Source organism: Micromesistius poutassou (assembly GCF_964030765.1).
Source record: "Micromesistius poutassou genome assembly, chromosome: 5".
Classification (NCBI taxonomy): Eukaryota; Metazoa; Chordata; class Actinopteri; order Gadiformes; family Gadidae; genus Micromesistius; species Micromesistius poutassou.
Window position 1 is genome coordinate 14,239,495 of NC_140275.1, and position 17,729 is coordinate 14,257,223.

Genomic DNA, 17,729 nt, shown 5'->3' on the forward strand with positions numbered 1-17,729 from the left:
GATTGATTCAAGGAATACCTCATTAACAGGTGGAAACGCAACACTTCGTCGATGGCGGAGAAATGGGAGGTTTTAAAAACGGGCTCTCTACCGCTCTTTTCTCTCTTTCTATATAATAATATATAAAAATGGAATAAAAAATAAATAAATAAAATTTAAAAAAGGGGTAATTTTGCACATGCAAATTGCAGGGTAGTCTATATGCCTATTCAGAGAACATAGGGCTTACCATCCTCCTGAATTGTACAACATGTTAAATGTCCTACAGTGGCCTATATATAGTCTACCTTGAATGGGTGTGATGCATAACACATTCTCTGATATAGGCTACCCATTTGTCTAACTCAGTTGCCAACCGGGAAATAGTCTTGTTAAATATCTTTATTGGCAACTCTTGCTGTGGACAGAGGCCCCTGTAGGCTAGAGACCCCCGCTGACCCCTTGCACACTCATACACACACACATGCACGCACGCAGGCACGCACACACGCACGCACACACACACACACACACACACACACACACACACACACACACACACACACACAGGAACACGCCTACACACACACACACACACACACACACACACACACAAAGAAACGTACATACACACAAACAAACAATTGTGTAGAAAGTTTACTATGGCCATAAATAGTAGCCTATAGCCTGTTAGTAATGATATACCACCCTAACAGAAGTAACATGAAGATCATATTGTTTTTATTCAACAGTTAAAAATGTAAACATGTTTTGCACTCCAATCTTGAAAATAGTTGATACATCACATTTGTAATAGGATCTAAGGATGTTATGTTCAATAAAACAAAAAAGGACTCCCTGATGTCCCCCCTTACAAAAATGTGCAACAGACTGTGAAATGTCTGGTCCTGGAAAATAATCAGTTAATAAGTTAAGTTATAATAAGTTATTCTTAGGACAGAAGACCGAAAGAGAGTTGCCCAATTCGTCGTAGACCTACAGCCTTTTATTTATTTAGTAGGGGATTTAAAGAAGTTTCAGGCCTAAATTAATTTAATTTGGCCATTATTTATTAATTGTAGGGAATTTACCCTGTATAATGTAAAATATTAGAGACTAGTATGCTATAGGCCTTACTGCACTTTATATGAAATATGTTTAACCCATACGACCACTACACATTCCACGTGTCGGAGTTCGCTCTCTCGCCACAAGGGGAGCACCACTCTATGAACTTTGGTCTTGAAACGGAGAACTGAATGGGCGTGTCGGATAGATGTGTCACTCAACCTCTGAATTGTTCCTATGTTGTTCCTGTTCAAGCAGTGCTGCGGGTGGACGTTTGAACGGTAGGATCCGTCGTGCTTTGTAAAACAAGGTTAACTAATAATTGCATGTACCATCAACTATACAGTGGCATATGTTGCAACATGGAACATTGTGTATGTAGCCTATCGCGTTTTCTTGCAAGTTGCATATACTAAAGCCGATACGAATGTCTACACGAGTTTCTATTTTTTTTTTCTGGTCCAAGAATCTGGTGAAACCTTCTTCAACATGACTTCTGCATACAAGAAAAGCATGTCAAAGTCATGTTGGGTCATTTAATGAAGATCATAAACTTGAGTCCAATGTCATCGTCTTTGACCCAAATGCTTTTCTTGTATTTGTCTTGTTATGATTGATGGTGTTTACTTTTATGTATTATTCCTCAGATGTGTCCCCGCAGTACAAAGGATTCCTTAGACTATCACTGCAACACTTTTAGCTGATGTCCTTGATCTTCAAAGGCAATCATATACAAATATATATTTATAATAATATATATCGGGAGACGGAATTTGGACACATTCCTGTGTCATAGAGGACGTAAACGATGGATGATCTATGGGCTATAACCCTGTGGGGGCTGAAAACTTGGTTGTACCTACTCCTGGCATCAATCATGGTGCCCGCCATGTTTGGCTTCTCTCTGGGTATCTCAGAGACCTACATGAACCTCCTGGTGAAGACACTGGAGGTACCAACAGCTGCACAAACACACTCACACACCCTGTGTGATTTCAATGCATACATATTTACTGCTACCTACGACTTTCCCATGACTGTTCTTTCTGCAGTGGGCCACTTTGAAGATGCGCAAAAAGGACTATGCCCTCAAAGCTTCTCGTTCCAGCAGTGAGTATGCAGGTGGATGGATCAGCAGATAGATAGAAAACTGTAGTGTATAGATGTAGATGTGAACTTAATGGAAGATACATATTCTATAAGGAAATGTTTTTCACTTCAGGATATGCCCTGTTCTTGATTTTGAAATATGAGAGGTTTGTGCTTACTCAATGTCAATGTGTTTCCTGCATTTGTGTAACAAATGTCTTGTGTGGTGTCTTTAAAAGTCCTTACTTACTCGCTGGGTACTTTGCTTTCGGATCAGTCTTATAGGCATCTGTTAGGCAAGTTTATGGAGGCTTCTATGACGAGTGTGTGGGATTGCCTCATTGACAGCATGCTATTACTCAACTTTATCAATCACTGGCCTTAAAGCTACGCTTAAACACACACTCATTGTGTCAGCAGCAACCGTCAGAATTACAAGGTCCAAACAATGTTAATGTTTTATTTCTTAAAAGGTGCCATGAGGAGCAGCAGGAGAATGTTTTCATTCCACAGGTATACGAATAGACAAGGCCATGTGTTGGCTGAGATGGACTGGCTTAACAGTGAAGAAGATCAGTAGAACTATACTTTGGACCTTGTAGGCCTAGATACTAGCTTGATGATGACGAGGGATCTCCAGCTTACTCAGTCACCCTGTGTAGAGGGCAATAGTGGATCGCTGGAGGATTGTGATTGCTTAACAGTGGCCCATGAACCACGTTGTGTGTGTGTGTGTGTGTGTGTGTGTGTGTGTGTGTGTGTGTGTGTGTGTGTGTGTGTGTGTGTGTGTGTGTGTGTGTGTGTGTGTGTGTGTGTGTGTGTGTGTGTGTGTGTGTGTTTATGTTTGACGATCATGTTGAACCTTTCCCTTTGGTTCAGTTTTGAAATTATCAATATTGTCAAATTGAAGGGACAGTGAGCAGCTCATTTCTCTGATCCCTGCGTTTCTCAGAGCTTGGATTCCTCTGTAATGATTTGAATCATTATTATATATATAATATACATATATTTTTTAATGATTTGGAAATGTTCTGTTTTGTTTTTGCTGAATCAGGTCTGATCCAGCGGGGGAACAACTCTATGGAGAAAGAGTTTGAGGAGCTCAGACGCAGTCTCCCAAAACAACCGCTAGGTGGCGACTTCAGATTTAGTGACTCTTTTTATTTCACCCGTCAAGGCATTGAAAGCATTGTAGAAGATGAGGTAAATCGACTGCCTTACATTTTCCACTAAGCGCCGTTATCGAAGTAGTATGTATGTTCCTCTTATAGTATTGGTGTGACTAGGCCTATTCTCAAATCAACTTATTTTAAAATGAATGCAAAAAAAGATTGCATTAAAAAGAGAAATGCAAAAAGTATCTGTAAACAGTTTGCAGTTTGACAGTTGAGGTAGCCATTGTTTTTGAGATAGACGGTTAGGTCAACAGACACCTTACTTTGTATAATGTGTCATTTGTGTCGTCTGGAAGGTGACCCAACGGTTCACCTCTGAAGAGTTGGTATCGTGGAACCTGTTGACCCGCACCAACAACGATTTCCACTACATCAGCCTGAAGCTGACTCTGGTGTACGGCTTAGGCGTCCTGGTCAGATACTGCATTCTCGCCCCGCTCAGGTTCCCAAACCCTACATATAATTATCATAATGACCTGTCTGAACTACCCTGCTCACTAGAAAACAGTCAATCATCCGCAATCACTTCAAACCCAGGGTCTGTTCCTGCGTGATAAAAACTTATTCATAAAAAGACTCCATTTTGTGCTATGGAACAATCCCTATTTAAAGCCACTATAAACTAATGGAAAAGTACATGTGTTTTTTATTTCACATAGAATTACCCTGGCTACTATCGGTCTCTCCTGGCTCGTCATAGGAACATCTACTGTCGGACTTCTACCTAACGGGAGGTTATTACCAAACAGCCTAGACTTACTCAGTGGTGATCACATTTGGGCTTTCCTATGCATCCCTTTCCCACGTACTTCCCAGGGGTTATTTGTTGTGATTATGTTGACAGGATTAAGACCTGGCTGAGTGAGTGGGTGCATTTGATGTGCTACAGGATCTGTGCCAGGGGTCTCTCTGCAGCTATTAACTATCACAACAAGTGAGTGAAAACACACTTCGCCGCCTAATGAACCCCAAAAGCAGGAAACGTGCGGTATTATGTTCAGCCCCTTATCTCCCTCTCATTCTCTGCTTCCCACAGAGAAAACCGACCCCAGAAGGGAGGGATCTGCGTGGCCAATCACACCTCTCCCATCGATATTGTGATCCTCTGTAATGACGGATGCTACGCCATGGTACGTGAACTCACATCCCGGCGTTAGGAGGGAACACATGTACACTGGTCTCGTGCGCAAAGAAAGAAATAGTCCTCAATCTGCACGATCACATCAGCCGATCACCCTTTTTTGAAAATGACTAGTTATTTATAGTTACTCAATAATGAGTAACTGTACTTACTCATTAATGTGTGTGTGTGTGTGTGTGATTCATTTGTTTGTCTACAGTACAAAACCCATTCACCCCTGGAATAATCTCTCTTAATAGATTCGGTCTGCGCTAAACTACAGCAGCAAAATTATTTAGAACAAAAATGGTAGTGCCCTGAAAAGGTGGGATAGTAGCGTATGAGTTTCTAATTCGTTGGATACCATGCATTCCTCAGGTGGGCCAGATCCACGGGGGGCTGATGGGAGTGCTCCAGAGAGCCATGGTGCGCTCCTGTCCTCACGTCTGGTTCGAAAGGGCTGAGATGAAAGATCGCCACCTAGTGACCAAGAGGTATTCCTGTCCCAAGAATGCCAATTATACAAATGACAGTAAAGATAAAGTGTTAAAGAGGTTCCCCCTGTATACACTATAAGTGTGTCATACCTTGACTTTCAAAGCTGCTGCTACTAAATATCTTAATGCTATTTCATCTTCTCAGATATGACCCTATTCATATACACATCCACAAGGGATCAAAACCTTGACTCTTTTTCAGTTAATTCTCTTTCCATGACAACTCGCCTACCCTTCTTCTACTGCAGGTTGACAGACCACGTTAACGACAAGACAAAACTTCCCATACTGATTTTCCCAGAGGGTAAGTGTTACCATGGCAACTATCAAGTAATCGGTGGACCAGAGTTTCATGTTGTAACAGATAGGACACAGGGGGATTGTTTCTACTTCTCTTGGGCCTGCCCCATATCGGCTGTTAGCTCCCAGGGCGCCAAGAAAAAATAAAATGAAAACAACTTGGCTACACTTTTTATTTTATTTGGAAAGCAGCATAAGTTAAGCAACTTTGGCTAACCTGAGTGGTCCTCTGGCTCCTACAGGCACCTGTGTCAACAACACCTCAGTGATGATGTTCAAAAAGGGAAGCTTTGAGATCGGAGGAACGATATACCCAGTCGCCATTAAGGTACTGCAACTTCACATGGACATCGACACATGTTGACCCTGCATCATGTCACGTCTTCACTTTATAATTCAAACTTCTGTGGAATTTCCTTACTGCAGCCAGCTTTTTTGTCTTGAAAAAGTATCCAACTAAATAAAACTGCTCCACTCACAGCTTAATCAACCTGTAGGGAGTTTGTCATGCATAACAGTTTATCATGTCACCCCTCTTGATTTTCCCACAGTACGACCTGAAGTTTGGAGATGCCTTCTGGAACAGTTCAAAATACAACATGGTCAGCTACCTGCTCAGGATGATGACCAGCTGGGCACTGGTCTGTGATGTCTGGTATCTGCCAGCCATGCATCAACAGGTCGGTTTGACAACCATAAATCCAAGTACATCCAACTGCAGTTCTATGCACATTTCTGTTTTAACCCAAAACATTTGTAGTGCCTGATCAGCTCGGCACAAAGTTCATATGGTTTTTGTTTGTTTGTTATTGATGATGATGATGACAGGATAACGAAGACGCTGTCCAGTTTGCCAACAGAGTTAAATCAGCCATTGCTCACCAGGGTGGACTATTAGATCTGCAATGGTAAGACTTCTCTTTCATTATGACACACACACACACACACTCACACAAAATGTGAGAGGTATGTGAGCGGTATGTGAGGCTTATGCTACACGTGCTGTTACAAAGCACAGAACAGTCAGCTTAAAACACTGTGCCCGTCTCCACCCCTCCCCCTTGCAGGGATGGCGGCCTGAAGAGGGCAAAGGTCAAGGAATCGTTCAAGGAGGAGCAGCAGAAGCAGTACAGCAGTATGGTGGTGGGAGACGACAGCAGCAACAGTGACTAAAGGGGGAAAAGTGCAGTGGGTTGGTAACAGACTTGTCCTCAGCAAGTGATGGCTGTTTGATTGGACTGGATGTTGAATACCGCCGACTGAATATGTCCTCAAGAATTTCACCTATGCGTTCCGCCATATTTCTCTTTCCCAATTGATTTATCCCTCTATCTATCCCTTTATCTCTCATCTAGTGGCTGAAAGCCAAGATACAGTTTCACTGCCAAACTGTTGCACAAGCTTATGAGACATCGTCATTTACAATGTAAGAAACTGTTTTACATGTTGAAATCACTTCCATTTACATCAGAAATGATCTCGATATGATTACATATCTGATCCATGGCAATTCAGCCACAATGTGTCAAGGGAATGGATCACTCAGATCTGAGCAAGAAAGGAATGGGGCCTGAGCATATAGCCTGCGTAGAGAGGGAGGTGAAGCCGTTGTGTTACACATTTTTCTCGTTCCTATCACTCAGACTGTAGTAAATAATTCACTTCTAAAACCGTTTATAATGGCAGTGATATATTTTTTATTATTAAGGAAAACATCAGTCATTTAACAATTACCACACTTCACAAGTCCAAAGGTGAAGGGTTACAAAAATGCAACAGGTGTTGGCAATTAAATAATGCATCATGGTGTCAGGCGTTGCAGACGACCAAAGTCCATATGATAGGTGGCCTTTATAGCAGGGTGCATGTTTTGGACTTCTTTAAACTCTTGTCACTTGGCGGTTTCTCCTCCGATTCATCATCGCTGCCTTGGGACTTCTCTGTGGCCCCTTTTTAAAATGTAAAGAAAACATTACCTCAGTACCTCCCTGAGTCATTTAGCTTGAGCTATAAACTCAATGTTTCTCACCGTCGTCCTCGCCATTGTGTGGAGGACTGGCATCCTGTGACGAAATCAGACAATATGGGGTTTAATAAATAACTGTGACACCAACTCTTGGCATCAGTTGTTGGTGTCAGGGTGTTTCCAAAATGTCAGTGAAAAGTGTGGATGTATAATAACGAGTCCATTGTGTGTTTTTGAAAAAGATATACCACTTACCCCTGTTCCATCGCTTCCCTGCCTCAGTCTCTGTGTAGATTCCAGATACCTGCCCAAAGGGAGAAATCAATAGTTTACATTACGGAAGAGCAACGTTGTGAAGGCGGCACTGAAACACTGAAGATGCACAACGGTCCCCTCCAGAGCATTCAGTCATCAATTTCTGCATGACTGAATTGTCCTGAGCAGGGCGGCCAGGAGAAACACGGCAAAATGAAACATTTATGAGGCTGACGAATGCCTAATGTCATTATCTTAACCTGCACTGTTGAGACGACACACAGGTTGCTATTGGTTCAGGCACCCTGTGTCAACAGGGCCTTGACTGCTAAGCAATGGTTGACTGTAACTTTTCAAATGCCCCCTAAACAGAAGGCCTTAAAAATACAACACTTTGATAAGATGGTACGTACTTAACAGACTGTAATTCAAAGTGTAGATGTTTTGCACAATGTAGCTTATTGTTTTAAAGTTCTTATTCTGAACTCAAATGGCTTGTAAGAGTATTTCCTTCATTGCAATTTGTTTGTGTAGGCAATAAGATAAGATACAAATGTATTAATCCCGAAAGGAAATTCTTGTGCCATAGATTGCTCAAAATAGTGCGCCTCATCGAGGTGTCCTAGGTCAGGTTAAATGTGTCCTGCAGTTTGGAATGATATCTTTTAAGTACCTTACAGTACGTCACTTGCAGGAGTAACAGTATTGAAAAGTGTTGGCTCACCGTTTTAGGTAAGAGTCGTTGCTCCTGTTGTACAGTTTGGTCTCCTTCGTCCCCCCGTCTGGTGTCCAGGCTATGGCTGTGTCTACTCCCGCGGCCACACGGCCGGCCGCTCCAGAGGAAATGGGCATGGTTGTGACCAGACCTACATGTCACCCTCAAAAAAGTACTTTTTGTAAAAGTGCAGATGTTTGGCTCTTGGTTAAGGGAACAGCTTAATAGTCAATCTTTAAGCCTACTGGTGTTGCTGTCTGTATCTTTGTGAACAAGGACACTGCCTGGGAGTGGAATTTATGGGAGCAGGGGGGGGGGGGGGGGCTGGGGGGTGTTTGTTGTTGTATCCATAGCAACATTGACCAATAAGATTGGAATTGCATTTAGTCCCGAATGTGTTGGGGAAGCCTGGATGTTGATCTCATGATGGAAGCACAAGAGTGTTAATTTCAAAGATCCTTAATATGTTTTCATTTATATTTTCAGGGCTTCTCTCAAGAAATGTATACATTTATTCTACTAAAACCACCCTTTATTTTGCTGAAATTATGTAAAAACATACAGAATCAACAGTTGCCCATGATGTTTACTTATAATGCCCATTTTTGCAACTAATCAACACGGTACATTTTCAATTTACAATTGAAATAATTTTGCAACACAACAAATAGGCCATATTATGGAAAATATACTAAAACACTAGTTGAACGACTTCATTAGAACCAGGACATCCAACAGAATATGTTTAGGAGTCTTCCTTCTCATCTCCATGTGTGATGATGTAGCAGAGAGACTTGTAGTCCAGGTTCCCAGCCACATCTATAGGAGCTACTGCAAACGCCTGGTCCACCTAGGTGATCAGGTGAGACTATTAAAACAAATAGCTCTGACCCAATACCTAATGTCTTCATTTGGAAACAAAACAGTAATGTGTGTAAAGAATGTAAAATACTGACCTCTTCTCCTGTGAATTTGTCAGCCTGGTTCATCAATAACCGCCTAAATCTGGATTAAAAAAGTAAAGGCAGAACGTTAAATCCAAAAATATAAAAATGGTGACATTCAGCACCAGTCCAAAATCTGTATAAAAAAAACCCTGATTTTTTAAATCTAAATTTAAAAAGTGAAGGTGAAACTTTAATTCCAAAAATATAAAATGGTGAATGCCGGATACGATTGAGTTTAATGAAATGTTTTCTTACTCATCCTTGTTGATGGAGCCTGTTGCATTAGGGTCAAAGAGCTTGAAGGCAGCGAGTATGGTTTCTTCTGGGTCAGTACCTGGAAGGGGGGAACATGATCACTCAATTCCATTTTTGATAAGATGCCTAACAAAAATACTTAAATGGCTTAAGTATTGTTGTGACTTGTCATTTAACAGGTCTCACCATTTAGTTTCTCTCCAAACAGACTCAGGAACACCGTAAAGTTGATCGGACCCTTTCCCTCATTCAGCATTCCTTCTAGCTCTTCATCATTGACATTGAGCTTTCCTGAAACACACACACACAAACACATTACATGGGGAAAGGAGAATAACAAGTTTGTCACAACTATGTTTTTGAATCTTTTAGTATTGATCTTATATTATGGATAGGTCAGTGAGTAAAAGAAAGGAAACCCTGAGCCAGTACCTAGTTGTCCATAAGTCTCCTTGAGGTCTTGTTTTTTGATAACACCATCTCTGTCTTGGTCAATGCAGCCAAACGCCTGCAGAACAAAGCAGGCATTCATTATGGAACATAAAGAAATATTAACAATTGTAACCATTATAATGGTAATTATTTAACAAATGATATTCTATATCCCTTGTTCCAATTTCAAAACCAGAAAAGTGAGCAATAATAGTTACAGTAATATTAGTGCACACAATAGACATGTCTCAATAACATTTTGATACCATTGCCTCAGACTCCATCATAGTATTGCAGGTTATCCTACCTCTTTAAACTCCTGTATCTGAGACTGCTCGAACATTGAGAAGACATTGGAGCAAGCCTTCTGGGCTCCCCGCTGTCTCCTATTAGCAGCCTTCTTGCTCGCCTTTCCATCACAGAGTGTAAACACAATCATTTAGTAGACAGCTTGAACATAACATTTGAAGTATAGACACAATATGACGTTGAAATTTAAACCTAAAACACAATGGTTTCATCATACAACCATACAAGTTACAAAAGTTAACATGGTTTCACCATCTTTTGCAGGATTGATAATGCATGTTTTGGTTATTTTATGAATAAATAAATGTTAAAAACGTAAACACTCTCAAAAGCCTTAAGAATGTTAGGATGTTAGAATGTTAGACAAAAGACTAATAATAATGTTGCAATTAAATAAGGGTGGGGTTGACTATCTTACCATTTCAGGATGAGTGAGTGTGTAATAAATCAGTTGAGTTCCAGACTGGGCTGATGCTGAGGGAGGGTTAATATATGACCCATGTTATCTCCTAGCTTCTTATAATAGCCTATGGTGGAGAGTATAGTCCCTTACATGGATACCTACACCGTCTCTGTTTCTCTCTCTGCTCCATGTCTGAGATAAGAGAGAGGGAGAGATAAGACGTGGCGCTCCACAGATTCCTCTAGGAGCGGAAAGAGAGATGGCAGGGACCAGAACAACAGTTCCACCACATCAAGCTCATGTTAACTGTTTGGACTTGATTAAAGGTTAATAGTAAAAGTCGTTTTCACTGCATGGTCGAATGCAGACAGAATGTTAGAAAATGTTCCAAAAAGTAGTTGTTGACCTAGTAATAAAGTTGAAATGTTGAGGATAATCTTAATTGCCTTTTCAGCTCTCAGACAAACATGTATAATAAGGCACGCAACCAATCCGTTTTTTTCTCGTGGAAGAATTACACACCGGGGACATGATAACGAAATGAAAACTCTTTATTTACAGGTTGAAACAGTCATTGAAACCTTGCTGTAGAGGATCAGCTGACTCTTTGACACTCTGTTTCAGTCTTGCTTCAATATTAAGTAAATCTCAAATACAAATGAATGTCTTGTATTTGCTTGTTTTTAATTTAAACACTTCAACATCTAAATACCTAATTGTGTAGCAATTATATTTACAGTCAGTTCTATTAAGCCAATATGAACAAAAAGTAATGAACAACTCTTGGCTAATATATGTAAAGTGTAGGGGTGAAACGGTTCACAAAACTCACGTTCGGTACGATACGGTACGGTTGTGTCAGGGTTCAGTAGGGTTGTGTATAGTTTCCATACATCGGCAAATAAATACCTGCATCTTTCTCCTTGGTATTTAGATTTTCCATGTGCTAATAACATACACATATATATAACAGTCAACAACATGGATAGCTTAACTTCCAGGCGCATAGGGAAACAGAAACAAAACCCTAGTGCCTGCTTTATAACAGGAAATATTATATAGTAATTTAAATAAAACTTCAACAAGGAATAAATAGATCAGCAGCATATGGGCATAGGGCTTTTCTACCTGAACCCTATTTTCTGATCATTTTGGGTCTAAGTGACTAATGTGGACAATGTTTTTCTAAATTGGCCCAGTGTTGAGCAAGAAAGCTGCAGCCATAATCCACAAAAATGGGCTGCAATGTAATCCTTTGAGGAAAGAGTGCCCCATCAATGTACGTCCTTTAAAAGTGCTTGTTTTTGCCACTGACAGGCTCATCTTATATACTATCAGAGACATACAACCTTCTTCTCTACCTTTCACTTGATCCGGTCTGTTATTGTGTCCTACCAAGTCTCGCTTAACTTTACCTTCACATCTACACCCTTATACTTCATCCCCAACAACAACTCATTGGTTATCTTAAAAGGGGCCCATCTACGTCCGTTAACAATCAGCTCGGATATATGAACTTAGAATTGACTTCTGTGCCGGAATTTTATCCTGAAACAACGTTAGTAAGTAATTATTACAAATGGTGTGATGGTCTGTGGTGGTCTTCATGTGGACCCTTGCTTAGATTGTGAAAGACATTTCTCAGCCCAAGTGCATCCAAACTTCTGGCCAGAGCTCCGCCCCTGGCCACACTGTCTCAGGAGAAGGACTCTTAAGGCCGCCACAGTTCCCCGTCAGTGAGGCAGGAGGGGTCGCGTTGCACGACGACCGCCCTACGGTGTGATCATGCAGGCTGCCATCTTACAGGCTACGGCCGAGATGAGGGCGGCACCCCGGCCGCTCCCCTCCTCTGATTGGATGAAGGTGATGTCACAATGCGGTGTGAGCTCCCGGACTATCTCGTGGCACCTGTCTTGGAAACTGTGAGAAGGAAACAAAAAAATAAGAACCAAGAATAGACTCTGTATCTCTACAATCTCTGCAGTTCAACTCTCCCACTGCATTCAGCAAACCTGCACCCACGTTCGCACCGAACGCACCGACCCTTGGCGTCTCGCCCGTCGCCTCACCATGGGTGCAGTTTGTAGACGGATCCGTCGACGCCCACCGTGATCTTGAGGGCCTCCTGGCTGCGGCGCTCGCGCATTACGTTGATCACCGCGGCGAGACCAGCGGCGCACATGTGAGCAGAGCGCGTAGAGACGCTCTCACACACCAGGTGCACAATGTCACAGTCCAGCTCTGATGGCAGCAGGCCCAGGGTGGACAGGATGTTGTAGATCTGCTTCCTGTCCCCAGAGTCACTAACATGGGGAGCAGAAAGGCAAAAAGGGCCTTGTTTTGTAAGTCTAGACAACTGTTCCTAGAGTGGTTACAGAAGTCTATTGGCGAGTCACTTGAAACAAGGATGATGAATGATGACTTAGGAGCGTTGTGGAGCATGTCCTGTGGAGCATGTCACGCATGGCCTCACCTCTCCACCTGGGACACATAGCGCGTCTCGAAGCCGCCACGTGTCTTGAGCTGGTCGGAGGCGTCGCCGTTGAACAGCAGGTCTTGGTTGACGAGCTTGATCAGAACCAGTCTGACCAGCTCTCCCATGTACTTCCCGCTGATTAGCTTTTCATATCTGCCAAGAGGAACAAAAAAACAAACAAAAAAAACACACGGACAGGGTAAGAACACTGCTTCGGGTAGAGGAGCGGCAGTTGGGGAAAGAACGATGATGAAAGAAGGAGACGCACACATGAGGGATGTGCGTCATGACAACACGTGTGCAAACAATGGCGCCTTCTCTATTTTCTCCAGGGCGAGGCGCAGCGGGGGAGAGGGGGGCAGAAGGAGAGAGGTGCCGGATGCAAATCTGCATGTTGCCCTTTTTGGGCCATAGCGGCTGAAGAGGGTGAGTGAGACCCAGTGCGGCCCGCGGGATGTCGGGTGAAAGGTAAACAGCCATTAGGCTGTTGAGCAGCAGCCCAAGTTCAGGAGAAAGGGATCATTAATCTGACACCTCCGTCTGCTGACTGACCGCTGACGTATACACACTCTGACCAGTAACAAACATACACTGGCAAAGAGCCGGTCACTTGGCAACCACACAGAAGTGCACAGCTGAGGGTCGGGTGAGTATTGCTCGAGAGTGATAATTATAATTAACAAAAAAACAAAACGGTACCTAATCGAGTAAGTGGCATCTAAGGTTAAATGCCCCAGTGTGTCTGGAAGACGTGCACGTTCCCCTGAAGAATAGTGAATGCAGGTGCACATTCGGGATGGGATTACATAACCTTTTCAATCCCCCCTTGCACGTCTACAACTTACAGTTGCTGTCCGGGGTTTATGGAGAACTCGTCCACCACTCGGTCGTATTCCAGTCTGAAGTCTTCCAGCTCCCCGTTGTCGCCGAAGGCCCCCCACTCTGTGTTCACACACATGCGACCCTCCTCTCCCTCCACCAGCTCCACAGTTCGCATCTCCTCCATGTAACAGGCATTGCAACCAGTGCCTGTGAAAAAGAAGATTATCATTAGGATGCGTTGTCAGAGGGTTATTTTTCTATGTAGGACTGTTTTGCTGTGTGTGTGTGTGTCACATGGCAGCTTACCAACAATCATCCCAACCTCACAGCTGCGATCTTCGTAGTAGCAAGATATCATGGTGGCCACTGTGTCGTTCACCATGGCAACCACATCCATTTCAAAGTCCTGAACACAATACAGAAAATAAAACAATCATATAAGAGGACACTGATGTTGGAGTGGTTGGTGTAGCTTTCCCCTGAGCTGAGCTACCTACCCCTCGCCTCTTGATTGCATCCCTCAGCAGGCCTACAATATTGTTCCCTTCTGCCCCTGAAGCCTTGAAACCTTTGGTCCAGTTCAGCAGAATGCCCTGTGGGAAGAGCCAGCATAACAACATGGACCTACATTCTGTCAACATGTCATCTTTCTGGTGCTACAAAGTCCTACCGACAACTTAAAAGGTTTACCACTTCATGATAATACAGAAGAATATTTTGGGTAAAGCCTAAAAGGATTTACTGTAATGTTTTCTATAAGAATCAGCCTACCTTGTCAATATCTTCATGTCGGACGGGGAAGGAGAAGGTGAATCCGAGAGGGAGCTTCTTATGTTTGATGTGGTGTTTGCCGAGGAAATCGGAGATGCACTCTGCTATGTAGTCAAAGAGCTATGTGTTGTGTGTGGAGACAGAAGATACAGTATATGAGAAACCTAATCACGTGATTCCTATGGTAGTTCTTAAAGAACTTTAAGGGAAGGGGTTTTCACTCACCATTTCAGCAGTCCCGGTCATGGCGTCCTCAGAGATAGAATACATCTGGTTTTTGGTCTCCAGCTTCCAGCCCCTCTCCTGGTCCTCTCCCACCTTCACCAGCATGACCCGAAAGTTGGTGCCCCCCAAGTCCAGGGCAAGGAAGTCTCCCACCTCTGACGTGACCGCAAACACTTCAATGTATTTACAGATTTACCGTTCCAGGAGCGAAAGTCAGGCTCATGCTGTCCTAGCCATGGCAACGCTCCGATGTCAGAGCAACACTCTTATGACACTTAAAAGTTCCCTAGCAACGGGTCGTTTGGTGCAAAAGCGACAATGACCATATTTAGTGGAGCATATAGTGGAGAGGGCCAGTGTATATACCTGATCCTTCTGGGGTAGAGCAGACATAGGTGGGGAGCATTTTAACGCTGGCCTCCTTGTGTGTCTCCAGACGCAGTCCTCGGTCCATCTCAAGCTGCATCCTTTTCATGACCTCTTTCAGGTCCTCCTTATTCAGACGGAACTCAGAGAGAATCTGCTCCACCTGTCAAGAGGCAGGGGACATTGCAGAGCTGCCATTAGATGATCAGTCAAGGATTATACATAACTTTTGTTGCCAAGTGAATGCATAATATTTAAGACAGGAGCAGACAATTGAAAGGGGAGTCCGTGTAGAAAGAAAGTGTAGAAAGAATGTCTTGTAAATCAAATCTTCCAGCGTGCATCTTCCAGGTAAAAGCAAAGTAATTCATAAAACTAAAACATGAAACTATGAAAAGTCACACAAGTTACAACTAAATTCTTAAACAACACAACCATATTGACAGCACAGGAACGATATTTTAACAACTTATACAAAGTAGTCCAACCCGAAAAAAACTTGCAGAAACAACATAGGCTTACTTAAAAACTTGCTCTGCTTGCTGTTCTATGCTTCAAGTCCCGTGGGTTTACTCTGATCTTGGATAATATAATTTTGTGCACGGAGAAATCATGGAATTATCTACAACACATCTTCAAGATTGACTCTCTCTCTCACTAACTCTCCCTTAACTCCTGGACATTTCACCACAGCGGGCAATGTAGATAGTGTTTTCACCTATTGTCCTCTTTGATTTGTATAACTTTGCATTTCTCTGTATCTCAATATCATTGCAAATAAGGGAAACCTTATTGATCTTTGAGGCTTAAATAAAGGTTTGATGAATAAATGAATGAATGAATAAGCTAAAGAAGGCTAAAGAATAAGGGGTTGGTCTTACCATGAGGATTTGATCCACCTCAGCCTTGTAACTACTGGGCATCTTCAGAATCTGCCTAAGATGAGAGCTCACACACGGCATCTCCACGGATTTACTGGATGTGCTGCTGAATGTGCTGAGGGTGTTTCTAGGTGTGCGCTGAGTGTGTGTGTTTATTATGTAACAGTGAACCGCCCGGACCACTGGGAAAAGCCACTCTGTGGCTTTTTAAGCTCAACCAAAGTGGGCAGGCCACAGAGGATGAGGCGTCTTAGCCCACCTTCTCATAAACCACCCCCCCATCTGGCCACATGCAAACAAGCACAGCACCTCCACCACGGAGGCAAACCTACATGAAGGGGGGGGGAAGTCTGTTGGCCTGGAGGAGGCATGATGATCCATGATCCGATGAAAATATGTTTTTGATCTGCGTTCTACACGCGTGTATTGATTATTAGCATTTCATATGAAGCTTATGATCCCACCTAACAGGGATGCACATACATATCATTTTATTTTGTTTTATATCTGTGAGAGTTTCATGTCATTTTTCTGACTGTGATCTAAAAATGTTTACAATTCTTACAAAGCTTTAGTGGCCTTAGCAACAAAAAACATTGATGGATTTTGTTTATGAATGTGTTCTTATATTAGGCAACAGGACCTGTGACATTGAACTCACCTTCAACAAGCTATTGTCATGCTACTTCTCCAAAGAAAAGCCCCACGTGCATTGCCAAATCATACTTTTATTTAAAGAGCCAAAGGTTCAATGTTTAAAATAGAGAACCAGAACAGCTAAAAATAGCTTCACTACAGGATGAATGACCTGAGCTAGCATGTGCCGGGTGACAGTGTCAGTGGTTATACTTTTTATTCTAGCAGTGACCATAGTTGATTGACCAAGACAGAGGCAGTTTGGCTTGTGACCCTTTCCCCCAGTGCACTTTACTACAGTGTAGAACAAGAGGGGTTCACAGACCTTAATATGAATACACACACACGTGCAAGCACAGAGACAAGCATGCACACAGATGTGCGTGCACACACACACACACACACACACACACACACACACACACACACACACGTATGCACATGTGCGCAAACACACACACAAAGTATGCATTATGGGAATTCATTTAGGAATCAATAGTGCAATGCTAGACACATTGGAATCAATAGGTATCAATAGGGCAATGCTAAACACATTCTGAAATTGTGTAGTATTATTTATAACTATTGATAGACAGAAATTGATAGACTTGACTATTTATTGATATACTGTAAATATGTAGATATTTGTATTCATTGACAGACTTTATATATGTTCACTCATTCACTAATTCAGAGATCCAGTGCAGATATCTAGGGACAACTGCTCAGTGTTTTACTTTCACTGTAATTCTTAATAAAGATAAGTTATGACACCTTTAATAATGATACATAAAGAAAGAGAAATCTTATCTTAAATATGCTGTATGGGCATTTGCGGTAGAGATCCAGTCATTACCTTGAAAGGAGGAACAAATAAATGTAAAGATCATTTGTGTAAAATCTATCAATAGATGTGGTGTTTTGAATGAAGGCCAAGTACTACATAGCTGATTATTGTCTGGTTGATTTAACCAGCAGCAGTGTTTACAGAGAGATCTGCTTGATGGAGTTCCATCTCCCGAGCTGACCTCACGAGTCACAC

The 17,729-nt window shown here is 42.4% G+C and overlaps 4 protein-coding genes across 8 annotated transcripts; 1 reads left to right on the forward strand and 3 right to left on the reverse strand.

Annotated features, from left to right (window-relative positions):
- Positions 1-1,253: 1,253 nt before the first annotated feature.
- On the forward strand, positions 1,254-7,940 carry agpat9l (1-acylglycerol-3-phosphate O-acyltransferase 9, like). Of its 5 annotated transcripts, XR_014633472.1 has the most exons (16): positions 1,254-1,328; positions 1,695-1,999; positions 2,100-2,157; positions 3,191-3,339; positions 3,608-3,753; positions 3,971-4,045; positions 4,156-4,245; positions 4,348-4,441; positions 4,810-4,925; positions 5,177-5,232; positions 5,471-5,556; positions 5,780-5,908; positions 6,057-6,136; positions 6,296-6,420; positions 6,584-6,654; positions 7,477-7,940. XR_014633472.1 is itself a non-coding variant. In XM_084468108.1 (15 exons), exons 2-14 carry the CDS (start codon positions 1,856-1,858, stop codon positions 6,399-6,401), a joined length of 1,329 nt encoding a protein of 442 aa, XP_084324234.1. In that variant the 5' UTR covers positions 1,254-1,328; positions 1,695-1,855; the 3' UTR covers positions 6,402-6,420; positions 6,584-7,940. The 5 variants fall into 5 exon arrangements, 3 of the variants coding, with proteins under 3 accessions (XP_084324234.1, XP_084324235.1, XP_084324233.1); XR_014633471.1 differs by having other exon boundaries at positions 6,296-6,654; XM_084468108.1 differs by having other exon boundaries at positions 6,584-7,940.
- LOC311343238 (uncharacterized protein) lies at positions 7,040-8,454 on the reverse strand. The gene is made up of 4 exons (XM_084468110.1): positions 8,174-8,454; positions 7,450-7,498; positions 7,258-7,291; positions 7,040-7,177 (listed from the first exon to the last, which is right to left on the reverse strand). Exons 1-4 carry the CDS (start codon positions 8,299-8,301, stop codon positions 7,080-7,082), a joined length of 309 nt encoding a protein of 102 aa, XP_084324236.1. The 5' UTR covers positions 8,302-8,454; the 3' UTR covers positions 7,040-7,079.
- Positions 8,455-8,507: 53 nt separating this feature from the next.
- myl7 (myosin, light chain 7, regulatory) lies at positions 8,508-10,300 on the reverse strand. The gene is made up of 6 exons (XM_084467976.1): positions 10,106-10,300; positions 9,799-9,874; positions 9,553-9,657; positions 9,367-9,445; positions 9,121-9,169; positions 8,508-9,014 (listed from the first exon to the last, which is right to left on the reverse strand). The coding sequence occupies exons 1-6, from the start codon at positions 10,235-10,237 to the stop codon at positions 8,910-8,912; spliced, it is 546 nt and encodes a 181-aa protein (XP_084324102.1). The 5' UTR covers positions 10,238-10,300; the 3' UTR covers positions 8,508-8,909.
- A 1,982-nt stretch (positions 10,301-12,282) lies between these two features.
- On the reverse strand, positions 12,283-16,132 carry gck (glucokinase (hexokinase 4); the record flags this gene model as incomplete). Its single annotated transcript, XM_084467979.1, has 10 exons — positions 12,283-12,430; positions 12,580-12,813; positions 12,984-13,139; positions 13,832-14,015; positions 14,115-14,214; positions 14,306-14,401; positions 14,580-14,699; positions 14,805-14,959; positions 15,171-15,333; positions 16,052-16,132. 10 exons carry the CDS (start codon positions 16,130-16,132, stop codon positions 12,283-12,285), a joined length of 1,437 nt encoding a protein of 478 aa, XP_084324105.1.
- Positions 16,133-17,729: the final 1,597 nt, after the last annotated feature.

Coding starts and splice junctions, on each gene's coding strand:
- agpat9l (XM_084468107.1), top strand. CDS start 1,856: ATGGATGATCTATGGGCTATAACCCTGTGGGGGCTGAAAACTTGGTTG. Junction 4,442..4,809: donor ATGACGGATGCTACGCCATG/GTACGTGAACTC, acceptor TGCATTCCTCAG/GTGGGCCAGATCCACGGGGG. Junction 5,233..5,470: donor CATACTGATTTTCCCAGAGG/GTAAGTGTTACC, acceptor TGGCTCCTACAG/GCACCTGTGTCAACAACACC.
- LOC311343238 (XM_084468110.1), bottom strand. CDS start 8,301: ATGCCCATTTCCTCTGGAGCGGCCGGCCGTGTGGCCGCGGGAGTAGAC. Junction 7,499..8,173: donor AACGACTCTTACCTAAAACG/GTGAGCCAACAC, acceptor CCCTTTGGGCAG/GTATCTGGAATCTACACAGA. Junction 7,178..7,257: donor ACACAATGGCGAGGACGACG/GTGAGAAACATT, acceptor CATTTTAAAAAG/GGGCCACAGAGAAGTCCCAA.
- myl7 (XM_084467976.1), bottom strand. CDS start 10,237: ATGATTGTGTTTACACTCTGTGATGGAAAGGCGAGCAAGAAGGCTGCT. Junction 9,446..9,552: donor GTTTGGAGAGAAACTAAATG/GTGAGACCTGTT, acceptor CCCCCCTTCCAG/GTACTGACCCAGAAGAAACC. Junction 9,170..9,366: donor GGCTCCATCAACAAGGATGA/GTAAGAAAACAT, acceptor TTTTTAATCCAG/ATTTAGGCGGTTATTGATGA.